This window comes from Arvicanthis niloticus, chromosome 17 (assembly GCF_011762505.2).
Source record: "Arvicanthis niloticus isolate mArvNil1 chromosome 17, mArvNil1.pat.X, whole genome shotgun sequence".
In the NCBI taxonomy this organism is placed as follows: Eukaryota; Metazoa; Chordata; class Mammalia; order Rodentia; family Muridae; genus Arvicanthis; species Arvicanthis niloticus.
Window position 1 is genome coordinate 17,479,139 of NC_047674.1, and position 20,173 is coordinate 17,499,311.

At 46.5% G+C, this 20,173-nt stretch overlaps 1 protein-coding gene across 2 annotated transcripts in view; it reads right to left on the reverse strand.

The window, feature by feature from the left end:
• Nucleotides 1-20,173, reverse strand: part of Inpp5d (inositol polyphosphate-5-phosphatase D) — a 99,151-nt gene extending 78,978 nt beyond the window's left edge. Inside the window, exons 1-2 of one of the 2 annotated variants that reach the window (XM_034522070.2) lie at nucleotides 19,903-20,142; nucleotides 5,682-5,745 (exon numbers count right to left, since the gene is read on the reverse strand). In XM_034522070.2, the coding sequence (XP_034377961.2) occupies nucleotides 5,682-5,745; nucleotides 19,903-20,045 (207 nt within the window). In that variant the 5' untranslated portion in view covers nucleotides 20,046-20,142. Of the gene's footprint in view, nucleotides 1-5,681; nucleotides 5,746-19,902 lie in introns of both variants that reach the window. The other variant, XM_076914854.1, reaches the window with a different exon arrangement.

Here is a 20,173-nt window from a genome sequence, read left to right on the forward strand (position 1 = left end):
GGCAGAGGTGGAAGATAGTAAATACTTTCCCCCCTAAACACCTAGGAATGGCTTAGATCTCCCACAGGCACACAGGAGAAGGGGGAGGTGAGGGGTGTTTGTTTGTTTGTTTGTTTGTTTTTTCTGAGAATAAAAGTGCCCCAGAAGGCTAGCAAATGAGGGAGAGACTTGTCTTTCTCAATCGAATCTGAGAAAATAAAACAGATAAACTGGCTTAAAAAAAAAAAGTCAAACAAGAAAAACTTTCGAGTCAAGGAAAGACCTGAGTTGCAAAGTGATCAAGGTTAGCAGACGTTTGTCACAGGAGGAAGAGGACACAGAGAGCAGATGGCAATACCTGTCTCTCTGCTAGAACTGGCATGAACTGGCCTTGGGTTGGAGCTTGGGACTTAGTCATACTATACTTTCAAAGGCTACAGAACTACACTTCTGGGGGATATTGAAAGAAACCTTGGCTCCAAGAGTTTCCCTTTTAAATATGAACCTAGCTGCAAGATGTGTTGAGACAGTCAGAGGCTTAGAAAATAGATCTATGTTTACAACAGACAAAACAAAATTAAAATGCAGGACCCCAGAATATGGCCACCATGACACAAAGGGGTCTCCTTGTCCTCACATGGCCATGCTAGTCCCTGAGCCTGTTCTGCACTGTTCCTTGTGCAACCTCAGGAAGTGTGTGTTTGAGCCACATCCTTTGCCCAGAGGCTCAGACGGAATCTTTATTTCACTCGGTGACCACTCAGAACAATAACAGCTGCCACCCGCTTCCTGAACTTCATAACAACTGCTCAACCGTTCACCCTCCCCGACGCTTGTGACGGGCCAGCTCTTAGAACGTGGTTTTGTTCCTTCTCCAGAAGTCGTACTGCCCAAAGCAATGTGACAGACATAACCAGGGACCAGGAACTTGAGTCACACGTCTGATCTACACAGATCACGGCAGGCTCTGGCCAGTGGGGTTTCCTTCTGTCTGAAAAAGTAACCTCGGCGTCTGTGGGAAAAAATTATTTCAAAGTCCCTCTTCTGAATGTGCATGAAAACCCACGGTACCCCAGTTTTCACAGTCCTTATCCTCAACACTGCCAGCTCAGCAGAGACAGGAAGTTTGCAGAGATATTTGTGTGACAGAATCATGAGCTGGCCTATTTTCTTCTTCGTAAGAAGTATTAGGCAGTAAGTGAAATTATTGGCTTCAGTGGTGGACCTGTTTAGGGGTATCATGTCTAAAGGCTGCTCAGAGCTCTGCAGCCTCCCTAGACACAAAGCAGTTGTCTTTTAAGATTTCTTGTCCTGCCTCAGATCCTCCCTTGCTTCCTAGGGAGCAGAGCAATTCCAAAAGGCAGCAACTGGGTGAACAGTTCACTCTGAAGTCAGCAGCCCAAGATGGATGCCACTTCTCTGAGGGGAGAGTCACTTCCTTTGTAGATTCAGGAAGGACCCAGGAGTCACACAGACCCCCATGTCTAGGTATGGGAATGTGGGGCCTGGCAGGCTAAGTCAGCATCCTGCTTGCCTCCAGCCTCACATGGTACCCAGAGGATGTCCACATGAACTTTAATTCGGAAGATTCTCTGGGTGTGAGGATCTGCTTTTAAACTGTTTCACGGTGTCTGTGGATCCTTGCTTCAGTGCACAGAGCAGAACCTGGGATAGATGTCTTCCGCAGACACCTTCCACAGCCCTAAGAGAACACTTTCGTCTTCACCCTCTATCAGCATCCGCTCTGCAGCTTCTTGCTCCGTACACACTGCTCTTCCTTTGTAGAAACTGCACCCATCACGTCCACAGCCTTCCTCTTTCTTGACCGTTCCTTCCTTCATCATCTTTCCCTCCCTCTCATTGCTCCTTTTCTTTGTGCTCTCCACTTCTTCCCTTTCAACTGTTCTCAGCATCTTTCCCTCCCACTTTCTTCCCATTATTTCCCCCATTCTTTTCTCACCTTGCAGACTGAGGAAGCACATGTGGCTGTTTCCCTTCTTACCAAGAATTAGACCTGGATGTCTCCTTACTTAGAGTGAGGGCAGTAAAGAGAGCAAGGGCCTCCATGTAGACTGCCCTCCTCATCCATGAACAGAACCGTGATCACAGCCGGGGGAATGTAACATTCTGTCTTCTTGTTTGGTCTCCTTGCAGTGCCTGAACAAAGCCACATGGCTGCAAAATCCTGAATGCATGGGACACACAGCCTAATGCTATTCATGATCAAATATCATCCAAATAGGTGACAAGAGAGACTACTGCCCGCCTCCCATCCATGAAATGGTCTTGGGTCCCATCTTGCCCAAGTGTTTCAGCACCCATTCATGCCTGGAAACATATTCTGAGCCCCGAGAAAGAAGACTTAGCTTGGATTCAGGGCTGTGAACTCTAGTGTCTATAGGTTCCAAACATTTACATGTTAAACAAGAGTCCAATGAAGCTCTGCCACCATCCTTCCCATTTCTGACTGTGTAGGTCTATAAATGACGGAGTCAGAGTTGAGTCCCTGGTTGATGGGGGCCATGCTTTCCTCAGCCAGTGGGCCTTCTGGACCATGAGATACAGAGTGTCTTAGGAAAGAACGAAGGTGGAACGGATGAGCTGGGGTCATGATGGCCCTTGGTGTGTCACTGTTTGATGTCTCAGCCTTGCTCCTGCTGCTGCCGACACTAAGCAGGCTTAGGTGTAAGGACTGAGTTATACAGAAACTGTGGCTAAGCTCAGGAAAGAATGGCAGGTTTTGCTTCAACATGAAAAGAGGAACTGGAGTTAAAATAAGCGGCGGCCAGTACCAATGCTTCCTGAAGGATGTTTCTGACTTGGCTTCACTGGGTGTGAGCTTTGATTTGTTCCTCAGTAGTCCCGTGTGATCCTTTGTTTTAGCGTGTGTGCTGTGTGCTCTGTACACGTGCAGGCATGTGTGTGCATGCGTGCTGATCTCAAGCTCCCTGTGTAGCTGAGGACTTTTCATCCCCTCACCCCTATCCCCAAGTGCTACGATTAGAGTTACGTGCTACTATGCCAGGCGTCACGCAGTACTTAGGAACTGAACCATGGGCTGCACATTCTAGAAAGGTTCTCTACCAACTGAGCAACATCTCCAGCCACTTGCAAATGTGTGGAGTTTGTTGTTGTTGTCTTGTCTGCTTGTTTGTTTCTGTTTTTAGGACAAGACACCCTTACAGGTGGGGACTTCCCCAGACCATTTAGGTTCATGGCTTCGTGTCCCTTAGTTAGCTGGTACAGGTGACCAACAATGTCCTAGGTCAAGTCCAAGACTAGAAATAATTATGTTCAACAAGACCATATCTCTTCTGTAAAAACTGCCTGTTCACTGTCCTGGCTGAGGTGGCCATAGGAGGCTATGCTCTGTCTCCACCCAGGTACCTGCTTCCTAACAGCCTAGCAAGAAAGAGCTCAGTAGTCCATGAGTGGTTTAGGCAGAGAAAGCTGTTGGTGGCTGAGCCAATCAGATTCCCTCTGGGGACTTGAGAAGGGCAGTGCTGTCAGCAGGGGAGAGTCAACCCACAGAGAAGAGCTGACTCACTGAGGTAGAACCCAGTCAGGGCCCCAGAGCCTCTGGTCCCAAGCCCTGGGCTTTTCTAGTGTCCTTCAGGCCACCAAGGGCAGTAGACCCTTGCAAAAACCAGCCAGAGGGACCCCCAAAGCACACTGAAACTCCTAGTCCCACTGAAAGTTTGTGGTCGTTTATGGCGTCACAGGAAGCCACGGAAGCAAGGGTGAGGAGAACGTGGGCACAGACTCCAGACAGGCGGAGTTAAAGGTTTATAAGCTGTGGGCACAAACCCGCGACCAGAAGCCACAAAGTCACCTCTTTTCCAGTCATACTTAAAGTTTTCTTCACTTTGAAGGAACAAAAGAAACCACAAAAGGGGAGAAAGATCAAAGACGCCGACTAACTTTTAACTTAAGAGAGTTGACTCCTAGCGGGAAGCCACCTGCCAAGGACACCATGCCACCAGGCAAGGTTCACACAGTTCTAGGTTTGGATAAAAAAGCAGAGACCACGAAGGCTTACTACGTGCCTAAGCCATTCTCCCTGAGCCAGCCATGTCCTCAGAAGCTTGTGTAGTCTACATCTCAGAAAGTATTCAGATGACGAACATCTTCCAACCTTAAAAAGAACGTTTGCGTACATGTACTTAGATCTGTTCTGGTGATTTCCACAGACGACTTGGCTTGGTCAGGGACTCCCTGACCTCTAGACTATACCTTGCCATCTGACCTGGTGTTCGTGCACACATGAGAGAGAAGGAGAAGCATGAACTGTGCTCGGCCTGACCACCATACAGAGCATTACTCCAGCCCACAGTGGTCCACACTGGCCTCTCCCATGAAGCTCAGTATGAGCAGACCCTCCCCCTAAAAGGAAGCTTTGTCACATCTGGATGGAACTGGCCCCCTTTGAGTCCCATTCTCTGGACGAAGTGGCTAGTGGAAGTACTGAGGTGGTTTCTTTTGAATTCCACCATGAGTTGCCCTGCAAGGCTTTCCCTCTGTTCATAACTTCTCTTTCTTCCATGATTCTGGGGGCTTTTGCTTGGAGACTGCCTTTACATCAAGGCAGCGGTGAGTCTACCTCCTTGACCTAAAGAATTCATCATTCCCTTCAAGTTTCGGAAGCCACCAACATGCCTTGCCTGTCCCTTCCACTCCTTTCTTTCCAGCAAAGCCCTGAAGACTTTCTTCCTAGTTCTGGTGACAGGGTGCCTAGATGCTTGTCTTCCCTTCCTGCTCTGCTCACACAGATGTGTCCCACATGCTGCTGTGGCTCTTACTATGGTCGCTGTGACCTTAGTGACAGATAGCCCTCTCCTCTACTGAGGACGGTGAGGCTGTCACCTCCTTTCTGCACACCCCCACACTTTCCTAACAAAGCCAGGCAAAAACCAGCCTCCCTGTCTTCCACATCACTCAGCTGGCACACGCTGTGGTCAGATCAGGCCCCTGGTTTGTCACACAGACTCTGCAAAGGTGGTCTTCCCAGGCTTTGATTGGCACTGTTGACATTTTTGTTTGTTTCCCTTTTAAAGTCCAGTTATAGCTGGTGAGATGGCTCAGTTGGTAAAAGCACTTGCCAGCCAAGCCTCAGGATTTGAGTTCAATCCCCAGAACCCACATGGCAGAAAAAGAGAACTAGAACTCCTGCAAGTTATCCTTTGACCTCTATACACACACTGTGGCATAGCCCATCAGCCAATCAACCAATAAGTTTATTTATGGCTTTGTATATTTTGTCTTTTTTACAGTGATTCAGATGCCATGACAGATGCGTTGGGCAGAAGGGAGCTATGGGAATTTAAAGGCACCGTCTCATCTTATCTCCCATCTCTCATTTCTTCACCTCCCTCTGCTGCTTCCTGGGCCACTGACACTTGCTCATCTGTGGTAGCCAAACAAAAGAATGAATCAAGGCATGGCCACTGGCTTGGTTTCCTTCACCACTGTGTCCTTTTTACAGTCATGGGCCATCAACAATCCTTGGCATGCATGACTATCATCTTATGACTGTCATCTATGAAGAGTCACCGTTATTCACTCAGTCCCCCAAACACATAGCTTTGGGGGAACGAAGCTAAGCTCTACCAGGGCCTCACCATTGAGACTACTTGGGACACCTGCTTTTCCTTTCTCTTTTTCATTTTTCTCTCAGAGAAAGCATGAGTCGGTTCTGGACTTACCTGAACAGTGAATTTATCATCCTCATTGGGAAGAATCCTGTAGGTGTAAACACAATTCCGGAACCTGAAATAAATCAAAGACAACATTAGAAACCGCACAGAAAAACAAAGAGCCAGAGAGAATAGGGTTGTCTGACACAGCTTGGGGAGTCTGCATACAAAGCCTGTAAATGTCAGAGTTGATGATGTTCTGAGGCAGAGCTGAACCTGATGTCTCACAGTCCTGTATATGACACTGCTTTCCTGCCCCTCAGCACACCAAGAGCGACCATGATGTGTCATTTACATCACTGCTAGATAGCTTTGTGGTCTGATCTAAATGTTCTACCATCTAAAGGGGGCTTTCTCAACCCCTTAGCTGCCACATTGTCAAATGTGGACTGGAACAAGAGACATGTATGAAGAGCTAAAACTCCCAGGAGCTCAGCAAGATTCATGTCATGATGACCAGCTTTCAGGTACAACTGCAGAGAGAGTGTCGGCCAAGGTGAGGCTCCCCAGTACCTACCTTCTGCTGAGACCTCATTCCCTGCACTTGGCTCCTCCCCCTGGACTCCTTGCTTTATGGCTTCCTTCTTCCTGCAGGGAGCCCTACCCCTTCAGACACTGAGATTTGTCCCGAGTTGGAAAGCTCAGGTTGTTTCTGTAGAGGACGTGCCATCCAGCCAAGAGCTCCTTCTCTTTCCGGAAGCACTATGTTCTTTGGCTGAAGAATACCAGGCCTTTTTACCTTCCTAGAATCTCTAAAGGACGAACTTGTCAAAACTGAGGAACCTCTGGGAAGGGGCCTAGGTGACCAGTCTGCAGCCATCTGGTATCTGGTAGCATGATGTCCATGGGGCCGTCTGTTGGTGGCCTCAGGAGTCCATTGGCTCCACAGCTGAGCCTGGCAGGCTGTGAGCAGTTTTGTGAAACATTACTATCATCAGCTCTTCCGTAATCCTGCTAGAATGGCCTCTTACCCTTCTGCCTCCATTTGGGGTTCTCATGAACAGTGAAAGCTAGGTGTCCCTATTGCCCAAAGACAGGGGCTGCAAAACTCTATCAGCAACACAATGCTTCCAACCTAGAAAGGAGAGTTAGGGAGGCTGGAGAGAGGTGCCAGTAGCTAAGAGCACTTGCTGCTCTTCCAAGAGGACCTGGGTTCAGTTCCAAGCATGGAGGCCTGCACCCAGCTTTAATTCTTGTTCCAGGAATCCAGCATCCTCTTCTAGCCTCTGCAGACACTGCATGCACATAGTATGTATACATATATGCAGGAAATACACCCATGATATAAAAATAAACCTCACAAAAGTCACGTAACCCCTTCATACCCCATAGCCCTACAATTTCACATATGTTATTATTTAACTCATTTAAGTTTTGTATGGAGGGCTGGGTGCATTGCTCAGTTGGTAGTATTTGCCTAACATTCATGAAGCTCTACATTCAGTTCCCATCATAAAGCAGGCATGGTGACATGCACCTGTAATCCCAGTACTCAGGAGGTGGAAGCAAGAGGACCAGAAATTCAAAGTCACCCTCAGCTACGTAAGGAGTTGGAGGCCAGCCTGGGTTATGTGAAACTGCCTTGAAGACCAAAACCCAAAAAGATTATATATTGAAAAAATAAGCCACACACAGAAAATGTAAAATAAAAACAGTATATATATCTCCTCCATCCCATGAATTTCTTAGACTTACTCTTATTTGTAAAATATTTAAAAACACACATACAAGATTGTATATTTTAAAAAAAATTTAAAATACATAACTTATACTGTTTACATTATTGTAAAGTTTGCGTTCTCCATAAAATATTTTCAAGGTCTTCCCCATTGTGGTGATTTGAAAGAGAATGCCCCCCACAGGCTCATATGTTTGAACACTTGATCCCCACTTGGTAAAACTGTTTGGGAAAGATTAGGAGGTGTGGCCTTGTTGGGGAAGTGTGTGACTCTGACTCGGGGTAGACACTGAGGTGTTAAAAGGACCAGGATGTAAGTTCTCAGCTACCTGCCTGCTTCCATGGTCCCTACCCTGATAATCATGAACTCTAACCCCAAGAATGATTATGGACTGTGAATCCTAAGATATCCTTTCTTTTATAAGTTGCCTTGGTTGTGGTGTCTCTTCATAGCAATAGGGAGGTAACCAAAAGACACATGACAGAGATGTTTGCTGGTGCTCTCAGCATTCTACCACACACATGTACTGTCATGCCTTTGACCAAGGGGGCCTGACGGTGGTAGTTATTTTGAATGTTTTGCCTTGCAAGGATGTTACAGTGAACAAACATTTATGTAGCTACATCTGTGTGTACATACGTGGCTACATCTGTGTATACATTCATGGCTACATCCATATGTACATACATGCATACATGGCTACATCTTTGTGTATGTATATATATGTGTATGTATATATATGGCTACATCCTTGTGTCATACATGGCTACATCCATGTGTATATACATGGCTACATCCATGCATACATGGCTACATCTGTGTGTATGTACATGGCTACATCTGTGTGTATATACATAGCTACATCCCTGTGTCATACATGGCTACATCTGTGCACACATGGCTGAAGTCTTTGTTTTCATTTTCTCTTTGTAAAATGGAGGTAATAGCAATGCCATATCTACTTGTTGCTGGGAACACTAAATGCATTTGTGTATTAAAAGCCTTTGGAACAGTGCCTGGCTCACACTGGACACCACACATGTCAGGATTTGCTAGTTACTGTAGATAAACAGCGAACTAGACAGAGTCGACCAGACAAAAAGTCATAAGCACTTTACAAACAGGTTTGCGTGGACACATACTTTTATGTAGCCTAGGTCGGCTTAACTCGATAATCCTTCTGTCTCAGCCTCCCAGGTGCTGAGATGTCAGGTGTGAGCCACCATGTCTTGATGGCATTTTATATTTTGATAAAGACTGCCAGCTGCCATCCAGTGAGACTGGTTTTTTTTTTTTTTTTTAAGTTCCCCCTAACGGATATGAGAGTGTCTACTTCCCCTCAGCCTGCTGACTGGCTTATCAGATCTCTTAATCTTTTCAAATCTGAGAGGGGGAGAGAACAATGACTGCTTGCCTTAATTTGCCTCTCTCTGTGAGAAAGGTTTAGTTTGTTCTTGTTCTTGCCTGTTTCTGTTTCTTTTTCTTTGAATTTCTTTCTATGTCTTTGTCCTCTGTGTGTCTGTGTGTGTGTGTGTGTGTGTGTGTGTGTGTGTGTCATCCTGGGCTTATTTTCAGACAAGACTCAGATCTACACTACCATGGATTTTGATATTTATTTCAACAATGTTTCTTGGTTATCTTCTGTAGCTATATAAATTTATTTATTTATTTATTTATTTATTTATTTATTTATTTAATTTCCACAGGCTAGGTCGATATGACCACTCTCTGGCTGATATCATCTCACCTCTCAGAGGTATCACTGGAGCACAGAGAATCCCCACCACACCCATCCCCATGGCTCCTAGGCTCAACCCTGTACAGAGCCAGGGGACTGTAGAGCCAGCTCTGCCCTGATCTGACATAGCCTTATTTCTCAGGAGCACTGACCCTTCCTCCTAAGTAAAGGAGGGAGCGTGAGAATGGCTGTCTTTGGCTGAGGGCAGCTACTTATGGAATAGCCCCAAGGAGCTGGCGAAACACATGGGCTCAGAGACAGAAAGAAAGGACAGAGAGATAAAGATGTGGAGGCTCCAAACAGGAAACTTTAATCAAGTGTAGGAGAAAAGCCCACCTGGCCTTTTAAAGATGTTTTAGAAACTGAAAAAAAGAAACACAGTATTTGGGAGGCTAAAGCAGGAGGACAGAGAGTTCAAAGCCAACCTGGGCTACATAGTGACCTTGTCCCTATACAGCAATAAAGAGGGGAGGCAAGTCATACTGACTAGCACAGAATAAGAGAAAATGTACCTAAGTCTCAGCAAGCAAGATGGTTTATCCCTACTGCTCCAGCCTAGAGAACACTGGAGTCACAGGGCTAAGAACCAATGCATTAACAGAGGCCACCCCTTACTTACTTGGGCCCCTCCAAAAGAGAGAAAACAAGAATAGGGTTCAGGTAGCCAACAGGTGAGAGGTTGAAGAGAGACCAGGAGAGAACCCTCCACAGCAGGAGGGACCCAAGTAGTCTCTCTTGACTTAAAGCTTTAAGCATGTCATGGGAGTAAAGCTCCCAGAAGCGAGCCCTCTGTCTTTCTGTCTGTCTGTCAGAGTTTACCACCTGGCCCAATACTACATGGGGCTTGTTGATTTGGTGGGGTCTTTCATACCTATTCCTCTTGGTATTTTTATTTTTATTCTCTCTCTCTTTCTTTCTTTCTTTCTTTCTTTCTTTCTTTCTTTCTTTCTTTCTTTCTTTCTCTTTTCTTTCTTTGATAAGATAATTTGGGCAAAAATGGACTTTTGATTCTAAAAGAAGCTGTCTCCCCCAGCCCCCAGTTGTCAGAAAAAGAAGAATCACCAGACCCGTGAAAATGTATCACCACTCAAACAGAGGCCCCACCCAACAAAGGATATAAAGGAGCTATCTCTATCTTAAATAAATTCCTTTTTTTCAAAACAGTATGGAGAGGCCCTGGCAGGTGTCTCTATTCCCAGAATCCACATGTCCCAATTCCATTCTGGTGCTGGTAATAAGATACCCTGACCAAAAGGCAACCCAGCGGCAGGGTATGTGAGGTTCTCCTTAAGGTAGCTATTTTCTTTTTCCAACACTTGTCACTATATTGCTTTAAAAACACTGGCAGATGTAATGAGCTATAAAATTTGAGAAAGTGGCTATAAGCATTTGGAAGCAAACACTATGATCCTGATTTGCAGATGATATGGAGGCCTATTCAGAAAAGCTGGGTCTGGGGAGAATGTTCAGTGGGTAAGAGTGCTCACTGTGCAAGCATAAAGGCCTGAGTTGAGAACCCTGGAGCCCATGTAAAAAAGCAGGGCGGAGAACCTATGTGGTGGTGTGTGCCTTGAATACTGGATCTTGGGAAGTAGGCCCATCTCAGTGAGTTCTAAACCAGCCAGGGATATAGAGTGAGACCCTGTCTCAAAATTTAAGAAAATCGAAGTGTGGTGACACATCTATAAGTACAGTGCTGAGGTGGGAGTGGGTAGGTGGCAGAGACAGGAGGCTTGCTGGACCTGGTCAGTCAGCAAAGCCAAAATTAGCAAGCCCCATGCTTAGTGAGAAAGCCATCTCAAGGGAACAAGGCAGAGAGTGATGGATCAGGATACCCTCATCTAGCCTCCTGGCCCATGCGCAAGCCAACACAAACATGTGTGCACACATCTGTGCACATGAATGGTACCACACACACCACAGATAACAAAACATCGCTAAGAAGAAAAGACAGGAGAAGCAGCTTAACAATGAATGAGGAGTGTTCAAAGAAAAGGACAGAATAAAAACTGAAAACATAAAATTCTATGCAGGCAACTGGTTATCACGAACCAGTAAATGTGAGGGAAATGTGTCACTCACAACTGCAACAAAAACATAAAAGTCATCAGCAGAGACCCAGACAAAAACCACTCAGGGTCTGTATGAAAAACTATTCCACAATCAAAGAGGTAAGTAACACAGTGAGGCTGCCAAGCTCACGGCTTTCATTAGGATTTCCTGTCATTCCGTAAAACTCATAACAGCAAGTTTTGTCCAAGTTGAAAAATACTACTATTTGGTTTACCTGGGAAAACAATTGAATATAAGAAATAAAAATCCCAAATCATTTTTAAAAATTATGCTTATGTCTTTGTAATGGCAGTGGCGTAGGGGGATATTCTTGGACAGATAAACAACCCAGAAAGAGCTTAGTATATGGCAAACAAAGGAATATTAGTGGGAAAAAGCATAAGTCATATAACAAGAGGTTGGGAAAAGATGGCTACTTGAGGAAAATACACACAAATCGTTATTACTTGTCATCTATTGAGTTAAGTCCAATAAGATTTAGCTTTCAATGTGAGCAATAAAACATATGGTAATGACAGCCACAGCTGGCAAATTTGTATCATGATACATGATGCAGACACACACATCAACACATGTAACAGTTCTAGCACATAGATCCCCTCATGTGTAGTTTTCAGATGAGGAGGTTGAGGCCCAGTGTAACTCGGTAAACTGCTGGAGGTTCCTCCCTTAACCCGGGTGGATGAGCTACAAAGACCCAGGCTTAACCTTTATGAGTGGATTTCTGCATGCAGAAGGAGTCTCTGTGTTGGAAATGCCAGGAAGAAGTCCCAGAAGAAAACAAAGTGATAGATTTTGCAAACATTTGTGGTTTTCCCATGTCAGAGAATATAAAGTCTAAAGGCAGACCATCCTGAAGATGTATTTGCAACAAACATGATATAAATAACTCACATAGGCAGATGGCATAGTGTGCAGCATTCCTCGGTACTGGAGATAGAACCTAGGACCTCAGGCATACTAGGCAAACACTTAACCATTGGGCTATATCTCCAGCCCAACTCCACCTTCTATTAAGAGAAGACCTCATTATACAGTCCATGGTGGCCTGGGACTCATCACAATCCTTCTTCCCAAGCAGTTTTAATTTAAGAAAAGAAGCTAAGAGAATAGAGGACCATTCACAAAAGAAAATGGCTAGCAAGCCTCTCAAGATCAGCAAACAAAAGCAAATCAAAATGATGATGGATGACCTTTCACCTTATGACTCCAATTTTCTTAAAAGTAACAGTCTGTAGAATAGGATCTTGGAAGGAGGTGGTCATTCCCTCATGCTGCTTGCCAGAAGCATAAATTAAGTCAAAATTTCTGGAAAGCAAGTTGCCATTCTGTATCCAGTCTTTGAAGAAGATTCCTGCTGGTGATCTAACTGGAGGAGGGATTTGTAACCAGTGACATATGTAACGATTCTGCTGGCAACCTTTCTTGCAGCTGCCACACTTACAGCAAGAGTGCTGATAATGTAAATGCCAATCAAAGAATCATTTCATAAAGCATGGAACGTCCTGGAAGAGAAGCCTATGCTTCCAGCAAGAGTGATGTTTAGGAAGAAATTCTAACTAGGCAGGGAAAATTGTCATTGTTGGAAACCCCAGACCACAAATAAAAGGTGGTGTGTACGTGTGTGTGTGTGTGTGTGTGTGTGTGTGTGTGTAGGTAGGTAGGTAGATAGATAGATAGATAGATAGATAGATAGATAGATAGGCAGATAGGCAGTTAGATAGGCAGATAGACAGACAGACAGATAGATAGTATGTATATTATGTGATAGAAATGAGAATGAGAACATACATCAACAAATTCACATGGCTGTGCTAGTCTCTTAGTGATTGGGTGATGATTTGTTGCTTGTTTATTTTATGCTTTTTAACTTATGCTTAACTCATTGTGGGAATCAAGTTGAGCCAGGGCCTCACTACATAGCCTGGGAAGCTGGCCTGGAACTTTCAGCAATCTTCCGGCCTCAGCTTTTCTGAGTGTGCAGTCACATGTGTGTTCCCACCACACACAGCCAACACCACTGTTAACCTTAAAGAAGAACCTTAAAGAAGAAGTTTGTCACCAGGTCTGCCCACCCCTCCACAGCCTACTCCAGCTGCAGGGCCACACGAGCACTCTCTTTTTACAGCGGTTCCTTTGGCCAGCCCTCCACAGTCTTATTCAATTGCAAAGTAAACCCAAACTGGAACATGTTAACAGTATGTCCCCATGTATGTGTGTAGGGGCACATGTAAACATACTTAAATGTGCGAGTAGAGATCAGAGGACAGTCTTGAGTGTCCTCCTTAGACACCCTCTAGGGTTTGTTGTTGTTGTTGTTATTGTCGTTTTGGTGTTTGTTTATTTATTCGTTTGTCTTGAGACATGATCTGAGACTCATTAATTCAGCTAGTCTGGCTGGCCAGTGAACCCCAGGGATCCTCATGTCTCCACCTTCCTAGAACTGGGACTACAAACATGCACCATGTGGGCTGTAGAGACTGAACTCAGGTTGACTTTCTTGCAAGACAGACATGTTACCAACTGAGCCATCTTTCTAGCCCAATCAGATGGGTTTCTAAGTAACAGAGACAAAAATAGCATGCACACTAGGTTCAGAGGCAACTCTGCAAGATGGCAAATCTGTAGCGTTTGTAATCTATCTGACCCCAAACATTTTATAGGCTCCTTATTTCTCCCTCCATCATTCTCTCTCCCAAAGGACAAGTGCCCACCACAGTTACCAATATGGAGCTCCCTCCCACAGAACATTCTGTGTCGGGTCTAGCTTTTTAGAGACCAGAGGATGTCATCCCTTCAGTACCTCTTTACTAAGTTGGAGCTAGAGTCAGAAGGTCGTGGGGGCCAGCCTCTCTCCTAGACTTCATCCTCATCCCCCAGTCCTCTAGACATTTCTTCCTGTGTCTGTGCCCAGGCCCCTCCCTCCCCAGGCTTCCAGGCTGTCAACCCCAATGGCTCAGCAGCCACCAGACACTCTTGCGTCATTGAAGTCCTCTTCCTGCCTCAGTCACTTTGAGCACTTCCTCTGTGGAGGCCCCACATGACAGCTCCGTGTCTCCCAGAGGCCTCCAGGAAGTCCCGGAAGTGACACTGTCACAGCTCCCCTCTCTTGTCATGGAAAGTTCTCCACAGATGGGTCTTCTGCTTCTGAGATATCACTGGTTGCTTTCAGCTCTAAAAACTAATGGGCAGCTGCATTTTTACGTATGCAAAGCACCTAGCAGTGTCCTGTAGTCTGTCTCAGGCTAGGCTATGGGATATCCACGCTACTCCCGTCTTCCTATCTTATCCTCAAAATGATATAGCTATTTCAATGTGCAAAGACCGTACAGATAGTTCTTCAATAAGGCATATAAATGACCCATTAGTGTTATTAACTTTAGGGATACAAACTAAAGCCACAGTTAGATGCTGTGCTGCTTTGCAGCCCCTAAACTGAGTAGAATAAAAAAGACAGCCAGATATGGTGGTGAATACATTTAGGAAGTGGAGGCAGGAGGATCAGGAGTTCAAAGCCAATTTTGAGTACAATAGGGAGTGAGGCTGGCCTAGGCTACATGAGACCATAGCTCACAAACAAACAAATGAGGAATTTGGGAGATACATGCTGATAAAGTGCTTCCCTTTTAAGGATAAGAACTTGAGTTTGATGCCCAGACTGTATATTAAAAAGCAACTGACAACCACTAAAAACAAATTGGTTTTGGTGCCTCTCTCGCCAGGCCACCTAACCTTTGTAAGTTCCAGGGCATTGAGAGCCTCTATCCTAAATAAAGAAATCAAAGCTATGGGGCCAGTAAGATAGTTCAGAGGGTAAGGGTACTTGCCATTAAGGCAAGTTCAGTCCCTGAGAGTCACATGGTAGAAGGAGAGAATTAACTCCTGAAGTTGTCCTTTGGCTGACATACACAGTGTGCAAATGTACACACACACACACACACACACACATCAGATAATAACTAGTAGAAAAACTAGACTGTCACAATGGCTGGTTAGAGCCACTGCTGAGTACAAGAGTTCAGCAATTCCTCAAAATGCTAAACATGAAATCACCACGTGACCCAGCCCTGCCTCTCACTATCCAAGACTACTGCAAACAGACATCCACCCAAAGACTGGTTGATGACTGTTCACAGCAACTATTGCTCACAAGAGTCAAAAGGTAAAAACAGGACAAAAGTCATCCAACCAGTGCATGTGGTGTGTCTGTACAATGGGTTATCAAAAGATGGATATCTGCTCCAATTTAGGTGAGCTTAAAGGCATTATGCCAAGTAGACAAGTTCAGATATCAAAAGCTATACGCCATATAATTTCACATAAACAAAATGCATGCGTCAAGCAAATCCTTAGAGACAGAGAGTAGACTGGCTCTTTCCAGAGGTCAGAAGAAAGGGGAGTGATGAGCAGCCGCTCATGTGTATGGGGGAAGGGGGTGTCCTTCTGGGAACAATTAGGTGGTGTTGGTTGCATGACTATGTGACCATTGAACCACAAACTAGAATGTGGACAGGTGACCTTAGAGTGTGTGCATTAACCTCTGTTGAAGCACTGTAAGCCAGTGAATGGGTCTGGCCAGTCTCACTTTGGAACTGAAGTTCTAGGTGTCTTGCTGACATGATGTGAGAGCTTCTAGGCAGCTCCAGAGTCCTGCTTCTTGGGCCCACATGGCCTGGCATGAATTGGGGAACAATTACAGAGTTCTGTTCCACTTCTGTGCCAGGGAGGCAAGAACCTCGTGTCCCAGAGAGATGGGAATGTTACAAAGTGCTAACGGCCTTGCACAGGTGAATTTAACCTGTGCGGTAGGCAGAGTTGAAAAATGCACCTAAGCCAGTGCCTACCCTGTACCTGGGAAGACAGCTCCAGGGTGCTGGACACAGGCAGAATCATAGTCACTCTGTCACTTACATAAATGATACAATAGGCCCTAAATAGGCCCTCCTGGGTTCAGCCCTCCCTCCTAGTCTTGGACACAATGAGTCTTCAAGAGCATTTTTTCTCAGACAAAGGCCTTTCCTCATGTCAAGCAGACATCAGGAGCCCATGGGCCTTCAGCTCTGGCTTCTGCCTGTGCAGGTATTTCCCTCATTTGCCTTCGATGGCAGATATGGAAAACAATACCACACTGTGTTTGCACAAAAGCCATCATCATGCTGTGGAAGCCTTATAGACATTTTCAAAGGAGGTTGGGGGAGGGGAGATGACAGCTCTCCCTCTCACAGCACAATCCATGCCCTGACCCCTCTGCTAGGTGTTTCCACCCTCACCAGCTCCTTCTCTGCAGTCCTCTTTCCACCAAAGAACAAGTGTGATACAGTCCTCACCCTGTTCTCCGTTAGTCCTAAAACCACGACCTGTTTTATCACCCCGGCAGGCTTGGCGCCTACCCTCCTACCAGTGGCTGGTCACACCATTTCTTTCAAAAGACTAGAATGCCTTCTCCAAGGGAAGTTTTGGTGTCTCATGCCTTTTCTCTTTTCTTTCTGCATTGCTAGGGCTACCAAACCTCATTAGCCTTGGCATTCTATACCTGGGATGAAGCCTTACTCCACCACCAGGCCTGGGTGCACTATGGAAGGCCACTTGCTGAGGGAATCCCTTACACATCGGGCTGGACCAAACGCAACCACATTCTTCCTGCATCACTCCAGAGCGGTTCAGGAGAAACGCCACTCACATAGACAGCAGCCAACTTGATCTCATGGAATGTGGGCTGTGTCTAGGCCTGGTCATTTCTTTTAGAAAGAGCAGGTTGTTTCCAAGTGCTGGGTCACCATTCAGATTCTTCCTATGTAGCTTCAGCAAAAAGAAGCTACTGGGATGAGCCACAGATCCTGCACCGGCTGAGCTACCCTCAGAAGCATTATCTTCTCTGTGACACACAGTACCAGGCAGCTACGCTATCCCTGCTCAGGAGCCTTACAAGCCTCTTAAAAAGTCTCCATCCACCTGGCCAATACCACACACAGGGTGCACAGGTTCCCTGGAGGGTAGCTGACTCACCATGGAGGAACTGAGTAGAAATGAGTGAAGGAGACACAGGCTCCATTTAGAAGGGCACACATTCCCTTTTAAGGAAGGTAGAACAGATCTCCAATCATACTAGCAAGGTCTCTCCAGGCCAGTGCTCTGGGGCTCCAGTGTAACTCCAGGTTCCCCTAAACCAAGGCTCTCTGAGTGGTGACTGAGAAGAAATAAAAGCCTTCTTGCTTGGTGGTAAGTGAGAAGATTGATCTCTCTGAAGGAAACAAAGGTCAGGGTGTGAGGTGAATGTGTGCTCCTCTGTCATGTGGTACTGAATCGCAACCTTGCCTTTAAGCATTTACCTCCCTCTCCTCTGTTATGTCTCCTCCTCACAGTGCTGCGTTCTTCCCAGAGTGCCAAACAAACCCAACACAGGCACGGGGTCTCTGCTGCTGTCCCTTCGGTCACAAGAAGGGACATGGATAAAGCCCCAGCAGCAGCTGACCCACAGCTGCATGACCCAGAATCTACACAGACTGGCTGATGTCCAGCAAGACAGCACACGTGACAAACTTATCACTTCTGAAACCGAAGAAAACTCAACTGTCCTGTATCCCACATCCACCCCATGCCCCATCTCTCCTTTGCAGCTTCATCTCTGACCTCGACCTTGTTGCTGTCCTGAAGCTGCTGACTTGATCTTCTCTGGCCTCTGGTCAGGGCAGATGTCGAGGGGGCAGGGATGAGGTGGTCAAGGTTCCATCATCCATAGGGAATGGGAAAGTTTGTTTTTTCAGTCCCTTCGCATTAAAGGGCTGGCCTCTAACAATTTTTCAAACTAAAAAGTATACCTTTCCTGCTTTTTTTTTTTTTTTTTTTTTTTTTTTTTTTTTTTTTTTTTTTTTTTTTTTTTTTTTTTGCGAGGGCATGAAAGAATGCTTTGCACCATATACTGAGGTTGTGGTAGTCATTGCTTTAATTTGAAACTCTCAATATCATCTTTGCTTTGCAGGAACTTAAGATGGCTGAGGCAGGGGAGACAGGTCAAGAAGAAAGGCAAGGTCAAAGTCTGTCTGCCTGAGGGTCTCCCTTGGTCTTGGCTCAGGCTCCTTCTGCTCTGACTCCAGCCTTCTGATGCTGCCAGCTTAGCTTAAGAGAACCCATACCACGGTGCATATTTGTAACCAATACACACAACCATCTCTCAGCCCATAGCCAACTCCCAACAAAATTGCCCTTGGCTCAAATCCCACTGGGGCAGAAAAAAAATGTAACTGGGTTAGAGGAGTCAGGCTGAGCTTGTGACACACGGAAAAGTACCTTTCTGCCCTCTGTGCTTTTGGGGCCTCTCACTGATAGATTCCTCAAGGGACAGTGCTAAGGGGAGGTCCAGGCCACCTGCTGTGCTTCTCCTGAAACATGCTAGTGGGTGTGCAGGAAGCTGGCTGCTAACTCCACCAGCACAAGATGCTCAGTCAGCCATGAGCCTGTAGTGGCTTCTGGTGCCCCTGCTCCCCAACTCTGTGAATGCCCTAGCCCCTCTTGCTTCCACCCAAGTCCACTAGCATGCCCAGCTTGATGGTGGTAGGAGGAAGTGGGCAGAACAAGTTGGTGGTCTCTGGGAGCAAACGACCTGAGCCTCAGCTGTCAGTAACCTGTCCAAGCCTCATCAACAGGTCTAGGTGTTCATAGGACCCACACCCCTGACTCTCTTGAAGATGAAACCAGCCAACAAATGCTTAGTACAGCAGGTCCCAACATGAGTCAGAGCTCAGAACAGTCTGTGGTCAGTCACCCACTTCCCTCCTGCATGAAGATATGGGGGCCCTAGCTGCTCTGAAAGATCTTTCTCTCAGTCCAGGGACAATCTATCAGATGCTACCTGTGCTGTTCAAGTAGACACACCCTTCCTGACTGTGTTCCTGCCCTGCTCCAGCCTAAAGCCGGGACAGGATCAGATAGATCACAGGGCTATAGGGGTGACAGCCTTCCTCAGATGCTCGACAGGCAGAGTGTTAAAAAGGAACCTTCAGCAAGTGGCTGTTTCCTCTGTTGTTAGGATAACCAGCACATTCAGCAACATTGTCACTCTGGGCTGTAGGGGGAACCTATTGGGGTAGAAACCCAGATAGGTAGGGACATAGCTGAGTGCAAGGAGGGACAGGGACCTACTCAAAGAACAGCTCTATGGCGTCCTATGTCCTTGCAGCCTAGAATAAAATGTCTGCATAAGGAGTCTTTTCCTAATGAAAGGCACCCCAGATTCAGCTCCCCCAAAAGAATTAGCTTTAAGACCACATACTAGCAGGGCAGAGGAAGGGATCCCTTTTGCCACGGTTGCCCTTCACTGAGTCCCTGGCTGACACTTGAGCTGACCAAGATGCTTTCCAATGCTTTCTCTCCACCAGAGAGGCCCGAGTTTCTTCTTCCTGGCTCAGAGTGAGGATCCCTGCTTCTGGCACAAGAACTGAAGAAGGTCCCTGGCACCACAGGTCATGGAGGGCTGCAGTGTGCGGGAGGCCCAGAGTCACACTCAGAGAGCCCTAGCACCACACAAGCCTGTCATGACACATGCTCCCCGAACTCCAAAGCTAAGGTCCAAAGTAAGCCTCAGATGCTGCCCCTACCTCCACCCTCCCCACAGAGTAACAAAGTACCAGTCAGGTCCCACCATCCTGTGACATAACTCAACCCCCCATTACAGGGATCCCCCTTTGGATCCACTCCTCAGAGGTCCCTGGATCTGACAGTTAGGAGGAGATGGGGTACTCACAGCACACAGAGCGCATAGGCCCGGGGGATGGACTCGCTGGCACGCACAAGGAAGCTCCCGTCCTTGCCAGCTCTGGAAAGCAGCTCTTCTGCCTTGGAGCGGGTGATGTTGCCATGGTTCCACCCAGGGACCATGGCAGGCATGGGTCTCCTGGGCTGGGTCACCAGCCACTCCCAGGACAGACACTCCAGCAAAGTAGTTAAGGGCCCTAGGCTGAGACCTGCCGCCTGTTGCCTCTCTGAAGTTGCCTCTGCTGCTACTACCAGCTTAA